This window comes from Gorilla gorilla, chromosome 10 (assembly GCF_029281585.2).
Source record: "Gorilla gorilla gorilla isolate KB3781 chromosome 10, NHGRI_mGorGor1-v2.1_pri, whole genome shotgun sequence".
Taxonomy (NCBI): Eukaryota; Metazoa; Chordata; class Mammalia; order Primates; family Hominidae; genus Gorilla; species Gorilla gorilla.
In genome coordinates, this window is record NC_073234.2 from 87,560,822 (window position 1) to 87,588,580 (window position 27,759).

At 37.8% G+C, this 27,759-nt stretch overlaps 1 protein-coding gene and 1 long non-coding RNA gene across 3 annotated transcripts in view; one reads left to right on the top strand and one right to left on the bottom strand.

Moving 5' to 3' along the window:
* Positions 1-4,696: 4,696 nt before the first annotated feature.
* Positions 4,697-26,462, bottom strand: LOC129526006 (uncharacterized). 2 transcript variants are annotated; one of them, XR_008670571.2, is made up of 4 exons: positions 26,322-26,462; positions 25,374-25,713; positions 18,014-18,153; positions 4,697-9,322 (listed from the first exon to the last, which is right to left on the bottom strand). It is a non-coding gene; the product is annotated as an uncharacterized lncRNA (long non-coding RNA). The 2 variants fall into 2 exon arrangements; XR_010129366.1 differs by lacking the exon at positions 4,697-9,322 and having other exon boundaries at positions 16,064-25,713.
* The window catches only part of TRHDE (thyrotropin releasing hormone degrading enzyme), a 397,296-nt gene continuing 395,243 nt past the window's right edge, over positions 25,707-27,759 (top strand). Inside the window, exon 1 of the mRNA XM_019039267.4 lies at positions 25,707-27,114. Within this exon, the coding sequence (XP_018894812.3) occupies positions 26,195-27,114 (920 nt within the window). The 5' untranslated portion in view covers positions 25,707-26,194. The remainder of the gene's footprint in view (positions 27,115-27,759) is intronic.

A 27,759-nucleotide genomic window follows, 5' to 3' on the forward strand; every position in this document is an offset into this window, starting at 1 on the left:
ATCTGTTCAGTATTATTTGGATATGATTTTTGATTCCCCTCTGACTTCTAAAAAACATATTTCCTGTTTTTCTTTTTGAATCATTTCCACTTTTCTATTTTTGTCTTTATCTTTCTTGATCAGCAGTATAGAGAGGACTTCCTCGGGCCTGCTCACTTTCACCGCAAGCAGCTGACTCGTTTAACATAAATAGCTCGATATTCCTTCTGGCAAGGACACAAACTGAGGGCACTCCATGAAGGGCCAAAGGAATAATCACCTCACCTTCTATTCCTCTTGCTTTGGTTAGTTCTAATACTTTGTTATTAAGTGTTGGAAAAGTCATTTTCTTCTTTATATTAAGGTGGTGCTTTTGAAACTTTTCCAACAAATTGTTCCTATAAGCACAGAAGAGTGAACTTGCAAATAATGATTTGTTTTTCTTATTCCAAACCTCTGAGTAAAATTAAAGGTGCAGGAACATTTGTCAGTTCTTTTACTCTCTGACACAAAATATCCTGGGAAAGAAAAACTATTCAGTTGGATAAAGATGAAAATCATGATTAATTCAATTCAACTTTACAAAAATGTATATATTGCATGCTAAAGCTCAATTTAGCAATTACAGTTATTCTTCAGTATCCATGGGGGATTTATTCCAGGACCTCGCAGAGACCAAAATCCATGGGTTCTCAAGTCCCTTATATAAAATGGTATAGTATTTGCATGTATCCTGTGTATATCCTGTCATGTATATTAAAGCACATCTAGATTACTTACAATACCTAATACAATGTAAATATTATGTAAATAGTTGTTATACTGCATTGTCTAGGAAATAAGAAAAAATCTGTACATGCTCAGTACAGATGTAACTATTAATTAAAAAAAATTTTTGACCTTCTGCATGGTTTAATCCATGGATGTGGAACTCATGGATATGGAGGGCTGACTGTATATGGGAATTTTGGGGAAAGTTTTGACCTTTGACATCATAGATTCCCTGAAAGGGCCTCAGGGACCTCCACTGGTCCATGAACCATATTTTGAGAACTTCTATTCTAGAACAATGGCTCTCCATCTGTCTGAATATGATGGGTACTCTGAGCCTCAGACTCAGAAATTTTGATTGGGATAGGCCTGGCCATTGTTATTTTATAAAAATTCCCCAGGTTATTTTAATGTGCAGCTGGAGTTCAAAATCACTGTAGAACACTGCATAGTGTTTTTCATTATAGACACTCAAAGTATATTTTGGGATTGTACTGAAATATCTGCAAATACAAAAACATTTAAAATATAATACAATTATCACAATATTGGGCCATAATGTGTAGATTAGGGTTATTTTGTGTGGAGATTGAGCCAGAGCAATTTCAAGACCCTCTTTCTCAGAATTACTGACATCAGAATGGTATTTCGGAATTTCATTTGCATTAGGTATAGACCACTAGTTTATCTATCAATCTATCCATTCATCTATGTATCTATGTATCTATGTATTTATGTATCTATGAATGTATGTATCTATCTATCATCTATCTTTTTATCATCTATCAATCTGTCATATCTATCATTGATCTATCAATTAATCATCTGTCTCAGTGTGTATGTATGCATGTATGTGTGTATGTGTATGTGTGTACATATGTATGCACATATACAGCTAATGGAATAGAATATTTAAATTTAATAGTGAAGTGCTTAGGCCGGGTGCGGTGGCTCACGCCTGTAATCCCAGCACTTTGGGAGGCCAAGACGGGCAGATCACAAGGTCAAGAGATCGAGATCATCCTGGCCAACATGGTGAAACCCTGTCTCTACTAAAAATACAAGAATTAGCTGGGCATGGTGGCACATGCCTGTAATCCCAGCTACTCAGGGGGCTGAGGCAGGAGAATTGCTTCAACTCGGGAGGCGGAGGTTGCAGTGAGCCGAGATCGCGCCACTGCACTCCAGCCTGGGCAACAAAGCGAGACTCTGTCTCAAAAAAAAAAAAAAAAAAAAAAAAAAAAAGCGAAGTGCTTATTCATATGTGTTTTCACATACATTTTAAAAAGAATCAATATTACAAATGCTTTTCCTAACTGATTGTGAAATTCCCTCCTACATTTTCTGAGACTAACCCATTTCAGAGGATAAATCACTGAAAATAGAACATCAGAGAAGAGGAAGGAGAACAAATGCAGAAGGTTTAGAATTTACTGATTGTGTAATGGTTCTTCTAACTCTCGACTACAGGAAAAGGGGAGAATTGCTATTGAGCCCTCCTGTTGTCATGTCTTCTATGCAAAACCTATTGAGCTGTGAGAATTTCAAGAGCAAAGACAGAACCAGAGGTGGAATTCTTGAAGAGTGCACAATTAAGGTGCAAATTCTTATAGTTAATGCTTTTGCCTTGGTAGATGTGAAATCTAGGCAGTTTTCTAAAAATCTAAACAGTTTACGTATTTGAAACCCTCATTGATAGATCTTAATGTTCTTATTTATTACATTGTTGGTAATTCTTTGGTTTTTAAAATAAAACATAGATCCTCTAACAGGTTCACTTAAAATAAGTTTCATATTAATGGAGACAAAGGGTGTCGAGCTCTGGTTTTTATTATTATTTTTGAATCAAAAGAAATTTAGAATGCATCCTAGCACTAAATATAAATGATGTAACTATAACACATCTAGACAAAAGCATAGGAGAAAATCTTCATGACGTTGGGGTAGGCAAAATTTTCACAGAAGACAAAATGGCTAATAGCAAAACTTAAAAAAAATGATAAATTGGATCTTATTAAAATGAAAACACTGATTTTCAAAGACATTCGTAAGTAAAACAAAAAGTAAGCCATGAATTGGGAGGTAATTTTTAATAATCTGTGTACCTGACAAAGAATTTTATCCATAATATATAAACTCAGTCATAAGAAGAGAAACAACCCAATTAAAAATAAGCAGAAGATTTTAGCATATACTTCACAAAAGAAAATATATGAGCTGGGCATGGTGGTATGTACCTGTAATCCCAGTTACTCTGGAGACTGAAGCAGGAGGGTTAGTTGAGCCCTGGAGTTTCAGATCAGCCTGGGAAAATATAGTGAGAACTCTCAAAAAATAAAAAGACATATGGAAGCTGGTAAGCACCTACAAAGATGTGCAACATTATTAGTCATCAGGAAAATGTAATTTAGAACCATATGATAGATAAGTATACACACACCAGAATGGCTACAATAAAAAGAATAAGCAAGTGTTAGCAAGAATGCTAACTCTCATGTGTTGTTGATGGGAATGTAAAATACTTTATAAATACTCGAGTATTTATAAAGTGTATATTAAACAAATATACACTTACCATTAGATCCAGTCATTCCACTTCTAGTTATTTACCCAAGAGAAATGAAAGCATATGATGGCATACAAAGACTCATACATGAATATTCATATCAGCTTTATTTGTAATAGTCCAAAACTTGCAGTGACTCAACATCCAAGAACAGGTAAATGAATAAACAAAATATAATACCACTTATATAACTTATATAACAAAAGACTACTACTCACCAATAAAAATAAACTGATAAGAAGAACTGCATAAATATAAAAAATTATGCTGAAGAATTTAAAGAAGCCAGATGACAAAAGAATATTCACTTTTGCTTTCACTTAAGTAAAATTCTAGAACAGACAAAACTATAGTGATAAAAAGCAAAATAATGGTTGCCTGGGCCTGGGGAAAAGAGCAAGAGGCCAAGGGAACTTTTTAGGGTGATGGAAATGTTCTGTTACTTGATTATGACAATGGTCACACAGGGCTGAATTCATTTGTCAACATGGCATTAAACTTACGCTTAAAATGAGTGTTTTTTATTGCATAGTATAGGTAATAATTGTTATAGAAGTTTGGAGATGAGAGAGGTCATTAAGGGCTGGCAGTGTAGAATGTAGAAATGTCAGTTCTGGCTGAACACTACGAAAAGCTGCTGAAGGCAGTAGGAGGATCACGCTGGCTTCAGAGTCAGATAATCCAGCTTTGAGGATGCTTCCTCTTATCTGAATTTTAGTACAGATTGGAACAGGCTGAAAGATCTTTCTTTGTATGATAAAGGTCAGAGAGTAATCAGGAACCAGATAAAAAGAGAGAACTCATTGTGTATAGTCAAAAGGCAACTTAAAAAATCTTTCTATTAAGTTGCAAACAGACTCTTACTGGATGCTCAAAGAATGTTTGGCACTAAGCTGCTTTGAAATGCTATCAGAGGCTTCTCAGTCTAAGAAAGGCTTCAGAGTAGATCTGAGGATTTCTTTCCCTTTGGCCAGAGAAAAGGCCAGAGATAGTCTCAAAGCCTAATGTTAAAGCTAATAGTGTATACTGCTGTTTTTACTTGACTTTTCCCCAAAATGGTGTGTAACTTTCAATATAACTTACAGATATATATATTTTTTATTTTTATTGCATACTTTCTCTATTTAGAGCATAAGATGCTCAGATTATCTCAGTTCTCCACTGGAAAGCCACTTTTTGGTCTCTCTTATTTATTTAACTTTTTATTTTGAGACCATTGAGATACATATGCAATTACAAGAAATAATACAGAAAGATTCTTTATATCCATCACCCAGTTTCTCCCAATGCTAACATCATCTTGCATAACTATAGTATAATATCACAAATGGAAAATTGACATTGATTATGATCCATTTACCTTATTCAGATTTTACCGGTTTTACATGCATTCATTTGAGTGTGTATATATGTTTAATTCTATGCAATTTTATCATGTGTAGATTCATGTGACTACCAACAGAGTCAAGATACAGAACAGTCCCATCACCATAAGGGTCCCTTATGTTGCCCTTATAAAACTGCACTCTTCCGGCCCTCTCACCCTTACTGTATATACCCCCTGGAAACCACTAATCATTTTCCCACGTCTGTAATTTTATCATTTAATAAACATTGCAGAAGTAGAATCATAGAGTATATAACCTTTTGGAATTGGGGCTTTTTTTTTTTTTTTTTTTCATTCAGCACAATTACCTGGAGATGCATCCAAGTTATAAGGTGTATGAATAGTTCATTCCTTTTTATTGCTGAGTTCTACTTCATGGTAGATATAGATGCACCATAGTTTGTTAAACCATTCACCCATGGTAGGACATCTGAGACGGTTCCAATTTTTGGCTACTATGAAAAATGCTATTATGAACATTCATATATAGGTTTTAGTGTAAACATAAATTTTTATTTCTCTGGGATAAATGCTGATGAGTAGAACTGCTGGGATGTATGGTAACTCCATGCTTAGTTTTTAGAAAACCATGAAAAGGTTTCCCAGTGTGGCTGTACCTCTTTACATTTTTTACTAACAATGCATGAGTGATTCGATTCCTTTATATCCTTGCCAATATTTGGTGGTGTTACTGTTTTTTAAACATTTTAACCATTCTGATTGGTTGCGTAATTCACATTTCCCTAATGGTTTATGAAGTTGAAATCTTTTTACATGCATTTTTGCCATCTGTACATCCTCTTCAGTGACATGTTTGCTCATATCAATTTTCTGGTTGAATTATTTTGTTTTTACAACTGAGCATTGAAAATTCTTTATATATTCTAGATACTAGTCCTTTGTCAGTTATGTGGCTTGCAAATATTTTCTTTCAGTCTGTAGCTTATATTTTTTATCCTCTTAACAGCGCATTTTCCAGAACAGAAGTTTTTAATTTTAATGAGGTCTAATTTATCAACTTTTCCCTTTATGAATTATGCTTTTGATATCATTTAAGAATTATTTGCCTAGTCCTAGATCCTGAAGACTTTCTTCTATTTTTGTGAAATGTTTTATATTTTACATTTAAGTCTATTATCAATTTTGGATTAATTTTTGTATAAGATGTGAGGTTAAGGTTGATGTTCTCTTTTTCTTTTTGCCTATGGGTGCTCACTGCTTCAGCACAACTTGTTGCAAGGCTATCCTTCCTTCACTGAATTACTTCTGCACTTTTGTCACAAATCGATTGGAAAACAATCAGTTGGAAATGTTTATATGGGTCTATTCCTGTGTTTTCTCTTCTGTTCCATTGATCTGAGTCCATGCCTTGGCAAATATCACACAGTCTTGAGTACTGTTACTGTATTATAAAGCTTAATATCAGGTAGAGCGATTCCTCTCACTTTATTCTTCTTTTCAGATTATCTTAGATATTCTAAGGTTTGTGCTTTTCATATAAATTTTAGAATAGGCTAGCCAATACCTACAAAAACTTCCCTGAATTTTGATAAGAATTGTCTTATACCTACAGATTACTTTGAGGCAAACTGACATTTTTACAATGTTGAGTCTTCCAATTTGTGACTATAGTATGTCTCTCTGTTTATTTGTCATCATTGATTTCTTTCATCAGCATTTGCAATTTTCAGCATCAGATAGTATACATTTTTTTTGCCAAGTTTATACCTCAATATTTCATTTTCCTTGGGTTGATTGTAAATGTGTTTTAATTTTGGTTTTCATATGTTTATTGTTACTACAGTAATTCTCACATAATGCCATTGGTAGGTTCTTAGAAACTGTAATTTTAAGTGACATGATGTATGGCAGGTCTTGAAATAATGTAGTTTTGTTCAACATCATTTTGTTATAACTTTGATGATGAAAAATTGGGTTTAGTTTTATGTTGCTTTGCTTAAAGTCAGTTTCCAAGAACCTATTGATGATATTAAGAGAGAGGACTTACTGTATATAGAAATGACATTGGTTTTCATCTCGATCTTATATCCTGTGATCTTGCTGAAATCACTTTTTAAGTTCTCGGAATTTTATTTTTGTATAATCCATGGGTTTACTAAATAGACAATCATGTCATCTGCACACAGGGCCTATTTTAATTCTTCCTTTTGAAACTGTATACTTTTTATTTCTTTTCTTCTTCTGCTTCCCCCCAACCCCCATTTCAGTGGCTAGAACTTGTAGTGCTGTGTTGAATAGGAGTGGTGAGAACTGAATCTTTGCCTTGTTCCCTATCTTAGAGAAAAGCATTCTGTCTTTCAGCATTAAGAATGACAGCTGTAGGTTTTTAAAAAAATGAACTTTATTTTTTACAGCAATTTTAGGCTCACAGAAGATTGAGTAGAAGGTACAGAAATTGCTCACACATCTCCTTTCCCCACACATGTATAGCTTCCCTCCTTAGCAACATTCACCACCAGAGTGGTACATTTGTTATAATTGATGAAAATACTCAAGGTTTTTAAAGACACTCTTCATTAAGTTGAAGTAATTCCTATCTATTCCTAACTTGCTGAGAGTTTTTAATTACAAACGAATATTGGATTTTATCAAATGCTTTTTCTGCATTAATTGATATAATCATCTTCTTTAGCCTGCCAATTCTTCCTCTTCATCCTGTTAATTTGGGGGCTTATGATGATGAGGCCTGCTATGAAAATTGAGTCTTGGTGGAAAGCCAGGTGTCAGTCATGAAGTATTATAAATGAAATTCAAAGGAATGGATTCATAATACATAGTACAGGAATTCCCTACTGTACATTAAAATTGAGTGGCAGTCAGTGGAATTAAGTATGAATTCTTAATAAAAAATAGTACAGAAAAGGATACATGTATGTTGCATTCTGGAGCAAAGAGGAATGTATTGCCTAATGAGAAACAAAACCACTATTTTCTAGGATTCACTGTGCCTTAAGCATAGTGACCTCATTTCAATAACGAGTACTGCATAATAATACTTCTTCAACTTTACAGGGACCTACAACCTATTCATTCTATCTCATTTTCACTATTTTTAACCTTCCACCCCTCTTATCCCTATTTTCCTTCCTATCCAGTTTTGATCATGGTCCATGTTTATAATTGCTCCCCTGCCAATATCCTTTATCTCCCTTGTCCTACTCTTCCCTGGTTGTAGTTGCTTGACCCTCAATTCTATTAAATCCAACTCTCCAACTACTCCAGGCCTGCACACACATGCAAAAATTGGTTCTAGAGAAAGTTCAAATTTGTGACTACCAATATAATATGAGCATTTAGGCCCAACAATCCTAAGGGCCAGCATTTTCATTATCTATGTTCTATTTACTTGTCCTCTTAGATTAGTATATCCTTTTCCTTTTTTCTTCAAACCTTTAACACCTTCTTCCTCATCTTCACTCAGCTGATTTTTGCTTCCCACTTTATTGAGAAAATAGAAACAATGGAAAAGAAAAGAATGTTCACAAACATCCACTACCACAGGTACCCACTTAACAATCTTCCTACTGGTTCCTACAGATGAATTGCCTGACCTCAAACAAAGACCCACGCCTTTTCTTCTAGAACCCATCCCCTCTCACCCATTATAGGACAAGATTCCAACAAATCCCTTTCTTTCTTGCATCATCAAGATTTTCCCCATGAGTAAATCACTTCCATTAGCATATAAACATGCTATAAATAACTCTTCCCCCATCCAAAAATGATGTCCCATTCTCTACCACTCTTTAAAGAAAGGCCCCTGGAAATACTTGTCTGTACTCTCCACATACTACTGCTCTTTTTCCATTCACTCTTGAACCTTCTTCAGTTAGGCTTTTTCCTCCAACACTCCACTGAGACTGTTCATGTGAAGGTCACTAATGACTTGCACAATGCCAAAGATAATGATCACTTCTTGGACCACATATTCTTGACTATTTGCAATACTGACAGAAAAATCTTGATCTTCCCCTCAAATCTGCCCCTCCCTAAGCTTTTGCCATCTTAATAAATTGCGAAGTGGTTTCACCAATAACCAATCCCAAGAGAGGACTTCCAGTCTGTGGAGGACAGAAGAGATCATCATCACTGTGTCAACCACAAGGAAAAGGAGTATGAACACTTCTGTCCACTGTGTCCTCGGCTGCAGTGTTACCAATTCCCTGAGTCTATGAGACAGAACACACTCATATGCAACACGTTACATGAAGCAAGTTAATTACTTACAGATAGGCAGCAAGAAACAAAACAAAAGAAGCCTGTGATCCATTGTGAGTAGGTTCCCCAAGGTTCGAGAAAGCTGCCTAGAGCAGATGGAGTCTTGATTGTGCCTGCTTCAGTTGCACCACAGCTGAGGAACCTGGAAAGGCAGCCCGCCCTCCACCATAGGGGCAGTGTGACTCAATGGATGAGCTTTGGAGGTAATCTTCCTTCTCAGGAGAGAGGAACAATCCCCGGGCTGTTCCGGGCAGTTCCTCTTTAACTTGAGATGTTACATTCCCTAGGAAGTACAGGAATAACATCCAGGCTGTTTCAGGCAGTTCTTCCTTATCTCAGGACATTGCATTCCCAGCACATTCTACAGTTATTCTTGGTAACTATAAACAAGAAAGGGGGAGAACTGGGTGGGTCCAGGGCCATTCAGGGAACTGTCCTGCGATAAATGTCAACTTCATCCATCTAGCTGCTCAGATCAAACATCCTGGTATCAACCTTGAGGTTTCTTACCTACACCCCATGTATAATCCTTCAGCAAAACTCTTATCACTTCTCACCACCCCTCTACTACCATCCTTATCCAAGCTACAATCATGTCTTGCATGGATTATTTCAATTACCCCCTTTTTTGTCTTTCAGTGAATGTTCATTAAATCTACCGGAAGGACTTTTCTAAAACCTACAATAGGTCATGTCATTCCGCAGGTCAAAAGTTGACCATCCGTCAACTTTCATGGCTGTTTCCAATTGAAAGTCAACTTTTATCAGTTGCTTTCCATCACTTAGTAGAAGTCTAAGTACTTACAATAGCCTACAAAACCTTACCCAATCTTGGCTCCCCATTATTTTTCCAACCCCACCTACTTTTCCTTTTTTCCTACTTTACTCCTCTCTGGCCACCCAGATCTGCTTGCCATATCTCAGACACCAGCAACATTCCTGTATCAATTCCTTTGCTTTTGTTGTTCCCTCTTCCCCAGATATCAACATACTTCACTTCCTACAGATCCTTGTTCAAATTTGAGGGCTTCCCTAACTATCATATTTAGTATTGTAACCCTTTCTTCCTGTGCCCAGCACTCCCTATCGCCCTATCTATTTTACTTCATTTTAAAAAAATTTGTCTGTCTCCCTTATTAGAATGCAAGTTCCACAAGATCAGGAATTTTAATCTGTTTTGTTCACTATGCCAAGAACAGTACCTTGCACACATTTGTTGCTTAATAAATATTTGTTGACTAAATGAATGAATGAATAGCAGAGATGACAACCTTTGGACAAGTTTCCAAAGAGAAGCCTTGTGGTCTAATACTTGCATTAGTTACCATGTTGAAAAGAGATTGCTGTAAATTGGTACAGCCCCTTCCTGTGGTACACAGAATATCTAAGGAGAGCTGCAGTCCTTTGATAGATGTGAAGATCCTGAGCCAGAAGAACAGACCCAGGCTCTCATCAGCACAGAGATGAAGCTTACTGAGAATGGCTCCCCTGGATGAAAGCAAATAGCACTCATACCAGCTATGCCTGAACATGGCACCATGTGAAATGACCAACAACTGTGGTATGCAGTTCTAGTTCCAATAGTTTTTTATTGTGGGGATCTCAGAGGGAATTATGACATTGGGAGTCATTTTCATGAGGCCACAAATAGTGCTGCCAAGTGGCTTAATTTTTTTTATCATCTTTGTTGTAATTGTTGTCATCTTTATGATTATCCTTTCATAATTATTGGAGTGATTATGAGGAGAAAAGCACCAGGCTATCTAATACAGGTTGAACATCCTTAATCCAAAAATCTGAAATCCGATGCTCCAAAATCCAAAACTATTTCAATGCCAACATGATGCACTCCAGGTAACAAGTGGAAAATTCCACACCTGACTTTAGGTAATGGGTTACAGTCAAACAGTCAAAACTTTGCTTCATGCACAAAACTATTAAAAATATTATATTAAATTAACTTCAGGCTATGGTGTTTAAAGGGCATATAAAACATAAATGAATTTTGTGTTTAGACTTGGGTCCCACCCCTAAGATATCTCACTATGTATATGCAAATATTCCAAAATCTGAAATCCAAAACACTTCTTGACCGAAACATTTAGAATAAGTGATTTTTGATATTTCCCCAGTTTCTGTGAGTTAGATTCAGGCAAGAGAGCTAAAATATCTCTCCCAATATAACTTGGGTCATTGTTTCTCAGATGCTTTAGATGGATGAATATTGCTGGAGATTTTAGAAAATCTGGTGGTTTCTATCTTCTATCTCCCCTTTTATTACTAAAGAATGGTCGTCAAGGTAATTTGAATTTAGATCTTCTAAAGTTCCTTCTCTTTTAATAACTTCACACATTCCTGACAAGTGCTGTTTAGAGTGGCAGATTGACTTAACGCAGAGGAAGATGGTTTAGAAAATAAAAAAGTTTAAAAAGGGGAACGTTTACATCCTGATTTTCTTTCATGTTTCAAGTGAGGAGTTTGAATACTTTAGATTATAGGAGGAAGAAAAATTGCTGGAGGTCCACTTCTATTTAATAAATTTTAAGAACAGTTTAAATTGTTGGTCCAAAGAAGGGGAAAATAGTGATGAAGAGGAAAAGGAAGAACAGACAGCTGGGTAGAAGATGAGGGTGCAGAAGGGTAAATATGTAGTTACTCTTTTCTCTTGTCTCACCAGATGCTACTTAACCTATTTGTCATGGGGATAAGCAGGATGAGGCAAATTACTTTATGTTCAGAATAGGTTCTTCCAGTAGGGTGAATGCAGCTTCCAAAAATAAAGGGGAGTAGGAAGGAAGGTAAGAAGAAAAGGAAAGAAAATAAAAGATAAAAGTAGTGCAGAAGGTATTCTCAAAGTATCTTTTGCTGTGTTTAAAATGGGTACACAAGCTACGTGAAGGGAAAATGTGAATAGGCAAAGCTGGTGCCTACAGGATGCCAACAGAGTAGACAAACCCCAAACAGTAAAACCTGTTTTGAAAAAACTGGTTGGTTGACGTTACGTAATTAATTCATCTTCTTTTCCATTTTATTGATGCTGTCATTAATTTCCCATTAATGTCTTGGCTTATATAACTTTAGAGCTGCACAGTGAGAGCCTAAAAAAAGAATTAATAAAGTTGGTTTTGTTTTATTTTTTCATTTTCAAACTTACAGAAAATTTACATGAATGAATTTAATAAATTTGCATGAACAGTATGGTGGACTCCTGAATATACTTCTCCCAGAGACCCGATTCAAGTTTTGCCAGTTGTTCTCATGTCTTTATAGTAAAAAGGTCCAGTTCAGGAGAAGACGTTACACTCCATTGTCTGCCATGTCTCTCTATCTTCTTTTAGTCTGAATGAGTTCTGCAATCTCTACTTGACTTTCATGGCCTTGACATTTTCGAAGGTCAGTTATTCAATAGAAGTTCTCCAAATTTCTGTTGTCCGATGTTTCCTCTTGATTATAACCAGGTTATAAATTTTAGAGAAGTGATGTTGTGTTTTTCTCATTGCATTTGATTAGGTGACATATGTTACTGATTTTTCCAATTACTGGGAGTGTTAACTTTGATCACTTCATCAGATAGTGTCTGTTAGGTTTCTCCACTATAATGTTAACTTTTTTTCTCCCTTTGTAATTAAACATTTTGTAGAAAGATACTTTGAAACTCTGTAAAATTCTGCTTCTCATCTCACTTTCATCCACTAATTTTAGCATTTATTGATGTCTTGCTTGAATTCCTTTTGCATTTATTACTTGGCATTCTAATTTAAGAAATAATCTCTTACCCAATCTCTTACCCATTTATTTTCTTCCCATTTATCTATTTACTTATTATATAATTGTGGATTCATGGGTTCCTCTTTATGCAGTGGAATATAATCCACTACTCTCATCACTTATTTTTATGCTTAAGTTGTTCCAGATTTGGTCAGTAGGAGCTCCTTCAAGGTGGCTCCTGGATCCTTTGGTCATGTTCTCATTGTTTTTCTGAGAACTTTCTTACCTTCTGGCCCGACATGTTCAAAGCTCCTTATTCTTCCCCTGTTCTGCTTTTAGAGTCTCAATAAACTCTTGTTTCTTATAGTGGAAAGCATTTAGAAATCAAGACTGGGCATTAAATTTGCTCATTGCTGCTCAGGCATTGTTGCTCCCAGGTCCCTTCAATGGATACATACAGACACACCCTTAAATCCATGTTTATTTACATGTCATATATATTTATATATCCACTCTTCCAATTCCAATCTAATAACACATCATTCATCTTAACTTTTCCTCTTTCCATGTTTGTACCTTCTCCAGCATTAGGGAAGTGGACTCCCTGTGTGGAGCCAAGCATCTGATTCTACCAGGCCTCTGCCCTGCTCAGCAGCCCTCCCTCTATAGACCCTGACTCCCATCAAACTGCCTTCATGCCCACTCCAGCTCCCGCTTTGTGTGGACCCTGACACTCACCAACACCCTTTCAATGGAAAGAAAGAGAGGCAAGCACTGGCCTCATTTTCTAACTGACCTTTCTGCATTGGCTGGCTATTTAGGCATCATGTAAACATAGTAGTGAATTGGTAACAGTGTTCTTATAACAGCAGAGTTATAGCATGTGAGTATTTTATTTATTCAAATTCAACTTAATTAAAATACTGAAAATATTGTAAGATGGCACATACTTTCTATGCACTCTATATATGCACGTTGCTGTATAGGAAGGGATCCACAAAATCATGGTTTACTGCAATGTGTGCACAGTTTAGGAATTTTTTTCAAGTGCAAATTTGACATTAGGTGCTTCTTACCTTATATGCTGATTTCAAAATCTAACTCTTCTATCAAGTAGGACTCTATTGTATAGCCTAAATTGTTTCAACATCTACTCAAATTCTTTCTCCAGGAGAACCATCATTTGGTTTCCAAAAAGGAAGCTGAGAGGATCACACACTGATTCTAGAACATATTACTTATTCAGGAAAAATGATAGTTTTTTTTGGTAGGTAATCCTCTCTAAAATGTAGATTAATGCTCTGGTGACAAGTTTCTAGGCTAGAGCTAGGGAAAAGTAGGGTCTTGACTGTGGGACCAACTCCAGTAGAGTGGCTCACTGGGAGCAACTGGACACGGGAGCAACAATGCCTGAGCAGCAATGGGCAAATTTAATGCCCAGTCTTGGTTAATAAATGCATTTTTCCACTATAAGAAACAAGAGTTTATTGAGACTCTAAAAGTAGAACAGGGGAGGAATAGAGTCAAAGGAGGCCAAGCTGAAGAGCACCCTTATCAGGCATACAGCCAAAAAGAGTGCTGGGCAGGGAAGAGGACATAAGCTTTAAACGAAAGAAGGGAGTAGTAAGGGCCAAGAAGCTGAGACAAATACTACCAAATGGAGCCTTCGTTCATTCGAAATACACATATGAAGGACAGTATGTCCCAGAATCTTTGCTTGCTCTGTGGATACAGAAATGAATACATGTGTTTCCTGCCCTGAAGAAACTTTCATTGTAGTAGAAAGGAATCATGCCAATAGTTTACAAGGTATCTCAAGAATCTTGCTACAGTCTTTAGATTTGTGAATTTTGACAGTCGTTGGTAAATTACTTTCCACAAGGCTTACACCAAGTTATAGAGTTGGAAGCCATTTCTAGATACTACTTTTAACACCCTTTATCACAGTATTTTATGTATTTGAAATGCACAGTTTAAGAAAGATTTAGATTAAAATTTTAGATATTTCCCCCCTTTCTTTCCTTTTCTTGAGATGTTAAGTAAGTATGAAGGAAGTAGATAATGATTTTCTGAGAAAAAGTCAAAGTGCTTACCAGTTGTATTTTCCCAGATCTTGATGGTACTGGACTGGACTCCAAAGGGTACAGAAAATTATCTTTCAGTTAAAGCACTAACTTTGGTTTAGTGTTCATTAACTCTACAATTTTAGACTAGCTTTTGAGTAAATGAACGTTATTCAGCTTAGTGTAAAGCTGTCTGGACTTTACAAAACCAGGCAGTCATAACAAACTTTTCTGCAGGCAGTTAATGTGGCTGGCAGAGACCTATTTTGAGGATTTAAAGAAATGATAGATTACTCTTAGTGATTATAAATAATAAGCAATGGTATCTGTGATATTTACCTACTGCAGAATTTTGGCTTTTGAAAATGGAATTTGGCTCCTTCCCCTTTACTTTTAGATATTTATTGTTCATTAGTGAGCTCTCTTTTATAGCTGCTAGTGGACCTTCTTTTGCTGCTGACATGCTTTCAGTTCCATAGAGTTTGTGGGCAAAATGGTATTAGAAAAGCAAGTAAATCATCCTGATGTTCTATATATTACCTTGGCAAATAATTCTTTGGGCAAGAGCTCTAGACTAATAAATGAGAACATGTGGATAATTTAGAATTGTTTCTTTTTTAGAATCAATAGCCTGGGAATTGAAAAATTCAAAGTGCTTTTCCATGGCATTATTGTTTGAATTAATTTTTTACAAAACAATTTCAGTTCATTTGGAACTGGCTCTGTGTCTCTTCAATTTGTACTCTGAGAAAGAACTGAAGAACACTGAACTTTGGAAAAAATTTAATAAAGTCAGTTCACAATGGAACACCAGAAGATTAAGTTCCTCAGGCCTAATTCTTTTAGAATTGTGGGAACAGACAGGAGGTGAAGATCAGCAGCTGTCCATCCATCTGCAGAGCAGAAGCTCCCCTCTCAGGTTGGCAGTAGCAGGCAAAGGCTGGTGAAATGAGACTGAGGTCAAGACTACAATTCGTTCTCTTGTTTTAAAGCAATTTCAACTAGCTAATATGTACAAGGCGTTTCAGGAGCATTAACATTTTGAGCCTTAGGCAATCAGATCTGAAGGCTCATTCTGTTTGATTCATAATGTGGATTATATTTTATAAGGTTGCTAAGACTTGATTATTTGCACATCCTAGAGGGTATAGCTCCTGCTCTGAACATTTAAAAGGAAACTGCTATAGAACATTGAACATTAAACAGAAAGCTACTATAGGTAAATCTCATAAAAATAAAAAAATTCTATAATCATAGTGTTTAAATGTTTGGATGATTATCACATCAGCAGTTTAATTTGACTATCTTGGTAACCACTGAAAATGAAGGAGTGGCACAAAGAGCCATTGGTGCATTTTATAACACTGCAGGTTAGCATAGTGATAACACTTTTATTCAGACCATATAGAAACATGAACATTCGTCTCTCATCTACTTGCAACTATATCTTTACAGATAGATATAAAGACATATATACACCCAAATAAGACACAATTATCACAGAAAGTGTTGTAAACATTAATGTTAACTTGTGGACATACATTGATTTGAAACAAATCCTTTACTTTAAATAGCTTTGATTTTCTGTCTAGAAGATGAAAGAGAACATTAATAGCCATCACTCATGAAGTTTACCTACTTGGATGTTAGCGCTTCTAAAAATGAATCAATATTCATTACTTTTCCATATTGAAAGATTAAAGGAATAAATAATTTTTTGAAACTGAAAATGAAATTCTCAGAAATGTCAAGAAAATCTTTAGTGCAGTCTCATTTTAAGAAAAATTGAAGACAGATCATAAAAACCATTTGATATTAAAAAGGCTATTGTTATATAATGTAACCCAATTAATTAGGATCTGCTTAATTTGAAATATGTAACAGAGTAAAGGTAAAATGTGTTTTGCTTCTTGTAACTTGTTTAAAAAACCCCATATAGTTCACAAAAATAAAAATGAGAAGAGGATAAAATTTATCCCAGGAATTGTGTGCTGAAGTATCACCTATTTGTACATAGTTCAGTCCCCATTGCCCCCAAAACTGTATGTGTTCAGAGGTTTTCTGGAGGGTCTTATGCAGAAGTTTGTTCAACTTAAACTGAAGGAAGACATACTCTCACTATCAAGCTAAAGTTGAAGCACGGGGGTCGGGGAATGTTCAAAACATTTTCATGGTCCACAGGTTAAAAAAAAAAAGCCCTTTCTCTAGTGTGTGTGCATGTTTTGTTTTGTTTTGTTTTGTTTTGTTTGTTTTTTGGTTCAACTCTAAAAACAGGACTTCTTCAGTGACAGTCACATAAAGGTTAAATGGAGGATTATAGATTAAATGTTACCATTCTAGTGCATCTTTTAATTTGCTCCTATACCGAATCCATAGGAAACTGGATATATGTCAGAATGTCATGGACAGATTGATGTATCAATGGGTATAGCAATTAAAATGCATTTCCTGAATTGGAAAGTGCAATACATTGCTTTTAGACACAAAGCACAGGATTCACTCATTAAGAATAACTAGGGAGTTGAATTCTAGGGTTTCTGCAGTCTTACTCATGGTATTTGACTGCCTTGGTTCTGTAATCAGATTTTAGCAAGCCTATAAAAATACTTAAAACTTTTTTGTTGTTGGTGGTGTGCTTCCAGCATAGCTAATGGATAGCTTATGACATTCAGGTTATAGGTCAAATCTGAGGTCTTATTGCATATCTGGGGAAAATTACTTTTTGAGTAACATATAGTACAACCTTCCACTCTTAATAGGGCAGGAGGAGTTCAGATACAAACACACATTCAAAGTGACCAGATTACATGATTTCTACTTGTTCTGAAATGACTCCATAAATGCGATTTAAAAATTTATTTCTCCACCACAACACACAAAAAATGTAGGAATAAATTCTAACATGTTCAGGTGAAACCATTCCTTTTCACTTGGCTATTCAAAAGATTATTATAACATCTCTAATACATGAAGAATGTTTGGGAACCTATAACACATTTCTTGTGTGTCTCAATTAAAAAAGACATTTCAACGCACTATACTGACTTTTCCTTATTCCCTTGTAACTGCAACATAATTAAAAAATAAACCGAGTAAGGTAACTCAATGCAAATTCAATCTGATGTTAGAAGTAAGCTGCATATGAGACTAAATCAGATATGGGAGCTTTTTCTAAAACAGGACTAAGCAGTGTTTCAAATCACCTAGAATCAATTATCATGGGACATTGTTGTAGAAATGATACTAAGTTAAAAAACATTTTTCTTATGAAAAAATCACAAGTCAGAGCTTGCCACTTACGTTATGCAAGATAAGTTTAGTGATGATCTTGTAAATGAATATCGATTTTTGTGTAGACTCCAATATTTCTAATCTATGAGAAACTGTTCTGGGATCAAAAATGGCCAACTTCAGAATCTTCTTGTGAAGTGGTTGCTTCTCTGAGAAAACAAACAAAATTGCCTCATATGTGAATTATCACATTTCTTTGTAAGTCTAGCTTTAATACAAGCTGAGTTAAAAACCAAAAAACCCTCCAGACCCTATATATGTATTGTTACTGGCTGACCCACAAGGTGGCACTAAAGAGAAAAGTGACAAAAGTGAAGATCACAGGCAAGTTAGATATTAAATCAATTCTATTATGAGAATTAAATCTATTTCATAAAATGATACCAAATTTTAATATGCTGATAACTCAAAACAGTTATCTTTAGGTTCATTGTTTTTTTTTTCAATAGAGACTGTTCTAGAGCCAAAAGTTTCATTCAATCAAACAGCTGGTTATTTTCAAGAGTTAATAATTGAATTTTTTGTGTAGTTATTTTGTGGGAAAGTTATTTCTCTTTCTAGATACAGACTCCATGATTATTATTTGATTGTAAACTCTGACTGTTTCTCTTTTATCTTTTGTATAGTGCCCAGTGCTTAATGTTGTTAATACAAATGTAAAAAAAAAAAGACCCAACATATTTAACTTTATAATACAAAGCATACTAACATATTTAGATTTTAATATTTGTAATTATAGTATACAAATAAATTTTTTAATGATCAAGAAAAAGCCATTTTAGCCAAAGTCTAATTGTTTGAACTTCAAGAATAATTCTTGGATCCCCAAGTATATTTTTCACCTAACTTTCAAGGCACTTGGAGAGTAACTTCTGAGCCTGTATAGGGATGTGAATGGGACAATACTCTCAGAAAAACATGTACAGAGAGAGAAAAAATAGTATGTTGGTGTAGTCTTGGTGTGTAACCCTGAAATTAAAGAGATATGGAGGATTCTTATAGTGTCATGTGGTGGAAGAAACTGGTAATTTTCTAGCAAACATCTCTGTATATAAGCAAGGAAAAGGCATGGACCCCACCCCCCCCCAGAAAAAAAGAGCTATTTTTCAGTTCACGATTAAGAAAATATATTATTTATGTACAGATCTAGTACCTGAAGAAAAAAATCAGAATACATCTTTTTCCATAGTTTGAAAGTAGGAATTCAGTGAGGTTTTAAAATAAAACAATTATAATTATTGTTGTATATTTGTTATATATACACATATTATGATCTAGTCTCTAACAGAAGGTGTGTTTCTCATGTCAACATGACTGTATCTTTGACCAGAATCCTCACTTGGCAAAACTATATATATTTTATATTATGTTACATATCATTAAAAATAAGAAAACACTGTAGTTCAAAATTAGCTTTTAAAATTTACGTACAGCGATATGACCTCAATACTAGCGATATTTCATTATCTAAAAGAAAAATTTCACCATATTTCTTCCAATGTCTCTTCATCAGCCCATTTATAATAATCACTTGTTACTCAGATTCAAGAAAATACTGTAATTACCTCATTTAAACAGCTATATTGATAAACATTTATGTATTAAGCAGAATCTATCTGTAGTAAGTGAAGTTTTTAAGTGATAAACAATATTTTATTATTAAATGGAAGAATGGGGAATAAATGATTGGAAGACAGAAAAACATATATGGACTAGAAGATACATGTGGATGAAATAAAGCAGGATATTTTATGTCTTTATGTGACTTTACATTAATATTTATCTATTGCGCCTTTGAAGCAGATATTTTTCATAGTTTGAGAGGTGAGGCACCATTCAAATTATGTAAATTTGCGCTGTCAAATAAGCCTGGGTTAAATATATATTTTTGGATGCATTGAAGAGGTAAGATTCCTAAAGCATGTAAACTGCTTATTCTGCAGTATGAAAATAAGCTATAGTCAACTCTTTCAATTACTTAGTTCTCAATCCAGGAGTAATAATGTTGTCAGGTTTTCTTTTTATCATTATCTTACAAAATTATAATTATTTCTTTGTTCAGGGTCATACTAGATTATTCTCTATTCATTCTCTATTCATTCCCTAACAAACACGTAGCACTTACCATGTGCTAGGCACTGTCCTCTCCAAGGAGAGTATAGACCAGGCATGTTTGCTTCAGTGCTATATCCCTAGCACAGTGCCTGGCACTGACTTCATAATTTATGTAGCAAGTATTCATTATGCAATTGGATAGTTTATATTTGGCTTACCTTTCAGGAAGTAGTATGACATAAAGGTTAAGTATAAAGGTGATGAAATGACCTGCGTGGCTTTGAATTCCAACTCTGCCATCTACTAATTAAATGACTCTGGCCAAGATATTTAATCTTTTTCAGCCTCAGTTTCTTGATTTTTCAAGTGGAGGAAATAATAGCATTGACCTAAAGGTGGTGATTTTCATGATTACATAAGACAGCATAAAATGCTTAGACAAATACTTGGCACAAGTTAAGCCCTTGAAGAATCTTAGCTATTATTATTATTTTCATTAATTCTTCCTGCTATATTTATCTGGAAACATGGATTTGAGCAATTTAAGTTCATGGTAACAATTATAGGAGTATATTCACTATTTCCATTTCTTGAGTGACTAGACAAATTAACTAGTTTAATGGAAACATTTCTGGAAAATTAATTTCTATTGTTTGTAGACTTTGGTCTATATTATGTTTGCAGGTTTCATGAATAAATTGTAAACATTTCCATGATCTATACTTTGACTTTTTATAGAGCTTTCTTATAGAAGTCATAAACCAAAGAGCCTAGAGTGAATGCTAAAGAGTTTTAACCTAGCATGAGAACCCCTCAAATAAAGATATAACTTTCCTGAGGTACTAATTCTCTCTTTGGATATAACATGTAATGCTAAAATTGGAAATGACACTTGAATTATTTGGTCATTCTTTTCCTTACATTTGCTCTCTAGAGATATCCATTTTATGCTGTGAGGCTTGTTCTAGCTTGGTATAAACATAATCATGAGACTTTTCTGGGACTAAAAACACACAGTATTATATTAATAGGTTAGGAAATATTTCTATTAAAAACAACTTCAAGTATGAGGCTTCAATGAACTCTTATCACACCATTGCACTCCAGCCTGGGCGACAGAGTGAGACCTAATCTCTAAAAAAATATATATAATAAAAAGTAAAAATAAAAAATGAAAAAAGATAAAAACAAATTCATGGTTTCACAGGTTTTTATGAGGTAAAAAGATATAATCAAATTTAGATGTAAATTCCATTTAGATTAATCCTTTTAAATACACAAGTCAGACAACTAACAGTTAAATGAAGGTGTTAATTGTTGTGGACAAACTACAGAAATCGTGAAATTTCACCATCTCAATTATAGCTGATTATAAATAATTCTTTCCTCATCTTCAAGATCTTGAGGAATGTTCTCTCTGGAAGGGTAGTTCTTATATGAAACCCCACAACAACATCAACAGATCAGTGGGTCAAATGTTATAAAATTTTGAAAGTCTGCAATATAAAAATATTAATAAACTTTGCAGTAATGTTAATTTCTCCAAATTAAAAATTTCATCAAATGATCAGTTTCAAATTTCAAACTGCTGTTTTGCTATTGCCACATGGCGGCACCACTTCAGCTGCTAAACAGAAACTTCACCATTCTTTTTTCATATTGGTCTCCAGTTGAGGGAGGTCTTTAGAAACATATCCCTCTCATACGATACATCAGTCTAGTTTTGACTGCCAGAGTAGTAAGATTTGTTTGTTTCCTCCTGTTCTTTTTCTACTACAGTGTGCTTTTATAAAATTTACCCATTAAAGTTTTAGTTTTTAACTGAATTATTTTTTGCTTCTCATGAAGAAGATTAATTAAATATTTCTTGAGAACATAAAGAGGGTAGTATGTTAGCTTCTGTACTGTATATTTTTCACAGAAGTCCAGAGCTGAAAGATACCCCCAAATCTAACTCCTTTACACTAACATATTGAGAAATTGAGTCCATTAAGTACTGGGTTAGGACAATAGAGGAAGATGAAGGTGATCAGGATCTAGTTCTTTCTCCTGAGCCAAGCTGTTTCTGGACATGAGGTTTTACTCACATGTGAAGAGACTGAGTACCCGAGAACACCTAACTATGTGCTTCTGTATACAAACCAGTGTGAAAAGAAACAACAAAAGCAGTTAAATTGTAAACAATCAAATAGTAAGACCCTGGAGCCAATACATTCACTGAAGATAGTTCATTTTGATCATTTCAGGACCAAGGTGTAGATTTTATTAAAAACAACTTCTGTTTGGCCTCATGTATATTAAATATTCACACAATTTTTACTTTTACAAGCCCCTGAATCAAATATGGCCACATCATGACTTTAGTGATATTTATTAGCTAAATAAAGTAATCATAAAATTCTCCTAACAAATAAACATGTTTCTGAGAGAAACATCAGGTACTTTGGGAAGTTTAATTTCCTTGTTTACAGCACCACATGGCCCCAGTAGTGGTAAAATCAAACCTATCTTGAATCCAGTGACCTATAACACTGAAAGCAACTTTAAAAAGGAATATTAGTAAACTATGTCTTTAATATTTTTGTGAGGTGTGAACTCTGAAATTTCACCCCCCCACTTTTGCTTTGAAGGTAGAATGAACATTGTCTAGAAAAAATAATATTTAAAAATTATTTTACTAAAGTGCTTGCTTCTTTGGGAAAGCGTGCTATATACTTTCAGAAATTAAAAAAAGAAAACTCACTGAAAACCTTTGTAACACTGATATGAAAGGAAGAAATATTTACCTACTTGATCTTGATAGTAAGTTTTATTATGCAAAGTTACATTTAAGGGGAATCCATGAGCTAGTAAGTTGTGTCCATTCTATATTAATCTTATGTCCACTCCACTTGGGTCTGAAAAAATAATCCATTTACTAATTTAATCACAGTTAGTAGAGACTTTATTAATTGGTAAATGTATTATTTAATTCTGAAATATTTGAGACTTTCCTTGTAGTAATTTTCAGAAGTACATAAACACATTAATGAAATACAAAGAAGAACAGATGGAGGTAAAGAGAGGAAAGAGATAACAGACTGAGAACCGTGAGTGAGGGAAAGGGGAAAGATGAAGAGAACTGGGTTAAAGGGTACAAACACACAGCAAGACAGAAGGAATCTAGCTGTTCACTGTTTGAGAGCACAGTAGGGTGACTATACCTTGCAAAAATGTATTGTACTCAGGTGATGGACACCTTAAATACCCTGATTTGATCACTACATATTATGTGCATGTAACAAAATTTCTCGTGTATCCCACAAATTTGTACGCATTTAAAAAAAAAGACAAACAGAAAAAGCCTTCTTTGAATCTTTTCTTGACTAATGTTTTAGAAACAGAAAGTCTTAAAGATCCCTTAGTGGGTAACCTCTTCCTTTAGGCAGTGGGTCTTAGACTCCCCGGGATGATTCCAGAAGCCTCTGATAATCAAATGTATTCAATCCGTGGATATTGGATCAGTAATACTAAATTACCAGTTTAAAACCCTAAAGTCAGAGAAGTCTGGTGACCTGCTGAGGATCGCAGGGCTCCTCTTACTTGCTTGCACTATAGTTCCTGATTCTGTGAAAACAAACCAATGAACCCCAACTCCTCAACTCTTAAAATGCATACAGCCAGATACATATGGACAGCAAGAGTACAGACATTTAAAAACAGAGCAGAAAAAAGTAACTTGAACAGAATGTGGCATTTCCCTTGGTCTGTTGCTAACGGCCCACATACAACATGCTTAAAAAATCCCACCCTGGCACTTATTTTCATCATCATTTAAAAATGATTCAAATGGACATTTAGAATGCATGGCATTGAGCATGTATCCCATCTGGGGATAAATGAAAAAGGGCTTCCTCGAGCAGGGCTGTGTTTTTAGTGGTTATCAAGCTAAGGTTAATGTGTAATTGGTCTCTTCTCTTTGGTCATGCTTTTAAAGCCAAACACAATATTTTAATTGTCTATTTTCAGTACTCCAAAGCCAGAAGCATTAACCAGTTCTTTTTGTAAGAAAATAGCTATGGACATGATTTGTAAAATGCCTTCAAGATTTGAAGACATGAAAGAAACATGTAAAAAGGAATTACCTAATTTTCTTTCTATTATTCACTTTTTTAATTAACCCAGAAGCCAATCACACTTTGTTTTACTAAACACTGGAGACTCCTGCTTCCTAGATGTCACCTTTGGGGTGGCTGTTTTCTGAATATTGTTCCAATTAGAGTTCTTCGCACAAATTCTGAAGGTTGGATATCCCACATACTTATACATACTCTGCAGTATAATTTTAAACTCCAGTATACTCAGACAAGAGTCCATAACCAGCCAATGGGCTATGAACCTATTTTGATGCTGCCTGCTGTCAGCAAACTGTCTATTGATAACTATCCTAACAAAGTTTAAACAATGTTCATGGTAACACTGGAAAGCTGCAAGAAAGTAATTATGGCTAGGTGAAATGAAAAACTGACCAATCATGGAATGTATTCGTTCACCGTTCTATTAAGCCCAGCTTTTCTCAGTCTCAGGGTTTTGGTCCTGAATGTTACACTGTAGGCATTGTGTTTTAATCGTTTCCCCAATCTAAAGATGGGAATTATCCTATGGGGAAAACATCACCTTGCTTTGGCCTTTACTTCCGGAGGATTTTAATGCTTCATTGCTAACATTATTTTAGTACTGCACACCTGGACACATCGCACAGTGCAATGTAATGTATGTAGTCAGGTTTTGGAGAATTTATTTCAATTTACATACAATCCTCCAAATCCTCTGGCGAGCTTGATGTGAAATCAGACACAGCCACATCTCCCTAGCAGGATCTTCTTTTGCTCTCTATGTTAATAGCCAAAGGCTCCAAGGATCTCTCCCTGGAGCGCGGTGGGGCTAAGGAGTCAGGAAGAGGGGTGACTGCGGGGCTTGTTGCGCTGAAGATTTACAATGTACTTCTTGCAGGCGGCTCAGCAACCCCCTCTGTGGCTGTGGGTGTCTGGTGTGACAGAGCGGAGAAAAGCTCTCTAATCTCCCAGTGCCTGCCTCTGCCGCTCAGCCGCTCCCCTCCCTCCCGCCTTTCCTGCCTCCTCGCGCGCTCCCTCTCCTTTGCCTTTCTCGGGGAGTTTCAGTCCCTCAATGCAGCTGGAGTAGCCCTGGCAATCTAAACCCGAAGCCTGTGTATATACACACAGGCACACACGCGCACACACATGCACACGCGCTCGGACATACGCACTTCGGCTCTCCCCCTAGGGATATGGAGCAAACCCAGAGCTTCATCTACCTGAAGGGGATGGCCCGGCCGGACACTTCTTTCTCACTTGTCATCTCCGGAGGGCAGAGCAAGACTGGAATGAGGGAGGCTCGCTGTCGGGTCTGCAACCTCCTGCCGTTTGCCGCCACCGCCGCTTAAAGTGCCCAGGGTGGAGAAGGCTTTTCCAGGACGGATCTCCGTCGTAGCTTCGCGGCCCTGGGACTTCCTCCTGCTGGTTCACTCTAGTCTCTCCCACCTCGGCCATCCTTTTCTCTCCAGCTGCAGGGTGTATGGCTCGGGTGCCTCCCGTGCTGTGGCCGCCGTCACTGCTGCTGCGAGCACATTCCACCCAGAGGACCGAACGCCGCCGCTGGAGTGGGGGGAGAAAGCGAAAGCCCTAACTTCCCTCTCTACACCCTCGTTCTTCCCACCGCTCCCGTCCTTCTCCCCAGCCGAGAACCGGTTGGAAGGCTCCCACGGAAAGCGAGGCGAGAGCGCGGCGCAGAGGAGGGAGAGCCGGGAGCCGCAGGCGCGCAGGGGCGGGGGCAGCATGTGCCCCGGCGCCGGGTGCTCGCCCGAGAAGTAGCGCGCGCTGGGCAAGCAAGACGCTTTCCAAGTTGGGCGAGTCCCAGAGCTCACAGCCCGGAGTCCAGAGTGAGGCGGGGCTGATGGGGGTCGCGGAAGCTGCCGTCGCTTGTGGCCAGAACCCGTCTTAAAAAAACCCGGGCCAGCATCCCCAGTCGCACGCCCTCGGCCCGCGTGCGCTCTCCGATGCCTGCTCTGGCTGTGGCCCGGGTGGCCCGCCCGCGGGGGGTGCCGGAGGGGGCGGGGGAGGAGGAGGAGGCGGTGTGATGGCCCTGGACGGCGAGCTGGGGGAGCAAGAGGAGGAGAAGAAAAAGAAGAAGAAAAAGAAGAGGAAGAAGAAGAAGGAGAAAGAGGAGGAGGAGGAGGAGGAGGGGGCCGAGAAGAGCAGCTCACCCTTCGCAGCCGCGATGGGGGAAGACGACGCCGCGCTTCGGGCTGGCGGCAGGGGGCTCTCCGACCCGTGGGCAGACTCAGTGGGAGTGCGACCCCGCACCACGGAGCGCCACATCGCGGTACACAAGCGGCTTGTGCTGGCCTTCGCCGTGTCCCTCGTGGCATTGCTCGCGGTCACAATGCTCGCCGTGCTGCTCAGCCTGCGCTTCGACGAGTGCGGGGCGAGTGCCACGCCAGGCGCCGACGGTGGCCCCTCAGGCTTTCCGGAGCGCAGCGGCAACGGGAGCCTCCCTGGATCGGCCCGGCGCAACCACCACGCAGGCGGGGACTCCTGGCAGCCCGAGGCGGGTGGCGTGGCCAGTCCGGGGACCCCGTCGGCCCAGCCGCCGTCGGAGGAGGAGCGGGAGCCGTGGGAGCCGTGGACGCAGCTGCGCCTGTCGGGCCACCTGAAGCCGCTGCACTACAATCTGATGCTCACCGCCTTCATGGAGAACTTCACCTTCTCCGGGGAGGTCAACGTGGAGATCGCGTGCCGGAACGCCACCCGCTACGTAGTGCTGCACGCTTCCCGAGTGGCGGTGGAGAAAGTGCAGCTGGCCGAGGACCGGGCGTTCGGGGCTGTCCCTGTGGCCGGTTTTTTCCTCTACCCGCAAACCCAGGTCTTAGTGGTGGTGCTGAATAGGACACTGGACGCGCAGAGGAATTACAATCTGAAGATTATCTACAACGCGCTCATCGAGAATGAGCTCCTGGGCTTCTTCCGCAGCTCCTATGTGCTCCACGGGGAGAGAAGGTATGGAGGGAGGCGGTGCCCCGCGCCGCCCCACCCCGCCGCGCGGCTCGAACCTCTGGGCGGCCTGCGACCCCGGGGACCCAGCTGGCTTCCAATACCCGGGAAGCCAGGGGTGGGGGGAAGGAAACGAAAGCGGAGTAGGGCAGTCAGAACCCCGGGCTCTCCCAGATGCCTCGGGGTCTCGCTGCCGCCAACTTCGCAAACTGACTCACCAGTGCCAAAAGATGAATGCTGTCCCCTCCTCTAGTCGGGACCTCTCCTCTTCCTGTCAGAGGTCCTTAGCCATCGAAACGCAGGGCTCTTTTTCTGAAGGGTAGCTGATAATCTGAGCGACACCAGAGTGACATGAAAAGCTTGCCAAGTTACTGTCGAGGGAAAATACGTGGCGCTGAAGGCCAAGACAACAGCGCATCCAGGTTAGCATGTCAGGGCAGGTCAGGGACACACCGTTCTCACCCCCACCCACAAGATGCCCATCTTCCCTGACTATTAGTAGTCTCCTGCCAGGTGCAGAGCAGAGGATGGGCTTTGGCTGCGTCAAGTTTCCCCAAACTTCAAGTTGAGATTCGGAGTGAAAAGAGTGGTTTCCAGAGATAGGCTGAGAGGACCAGGACGGGGGTGGAGGTTGCCAAGGCCAGAGCCAGC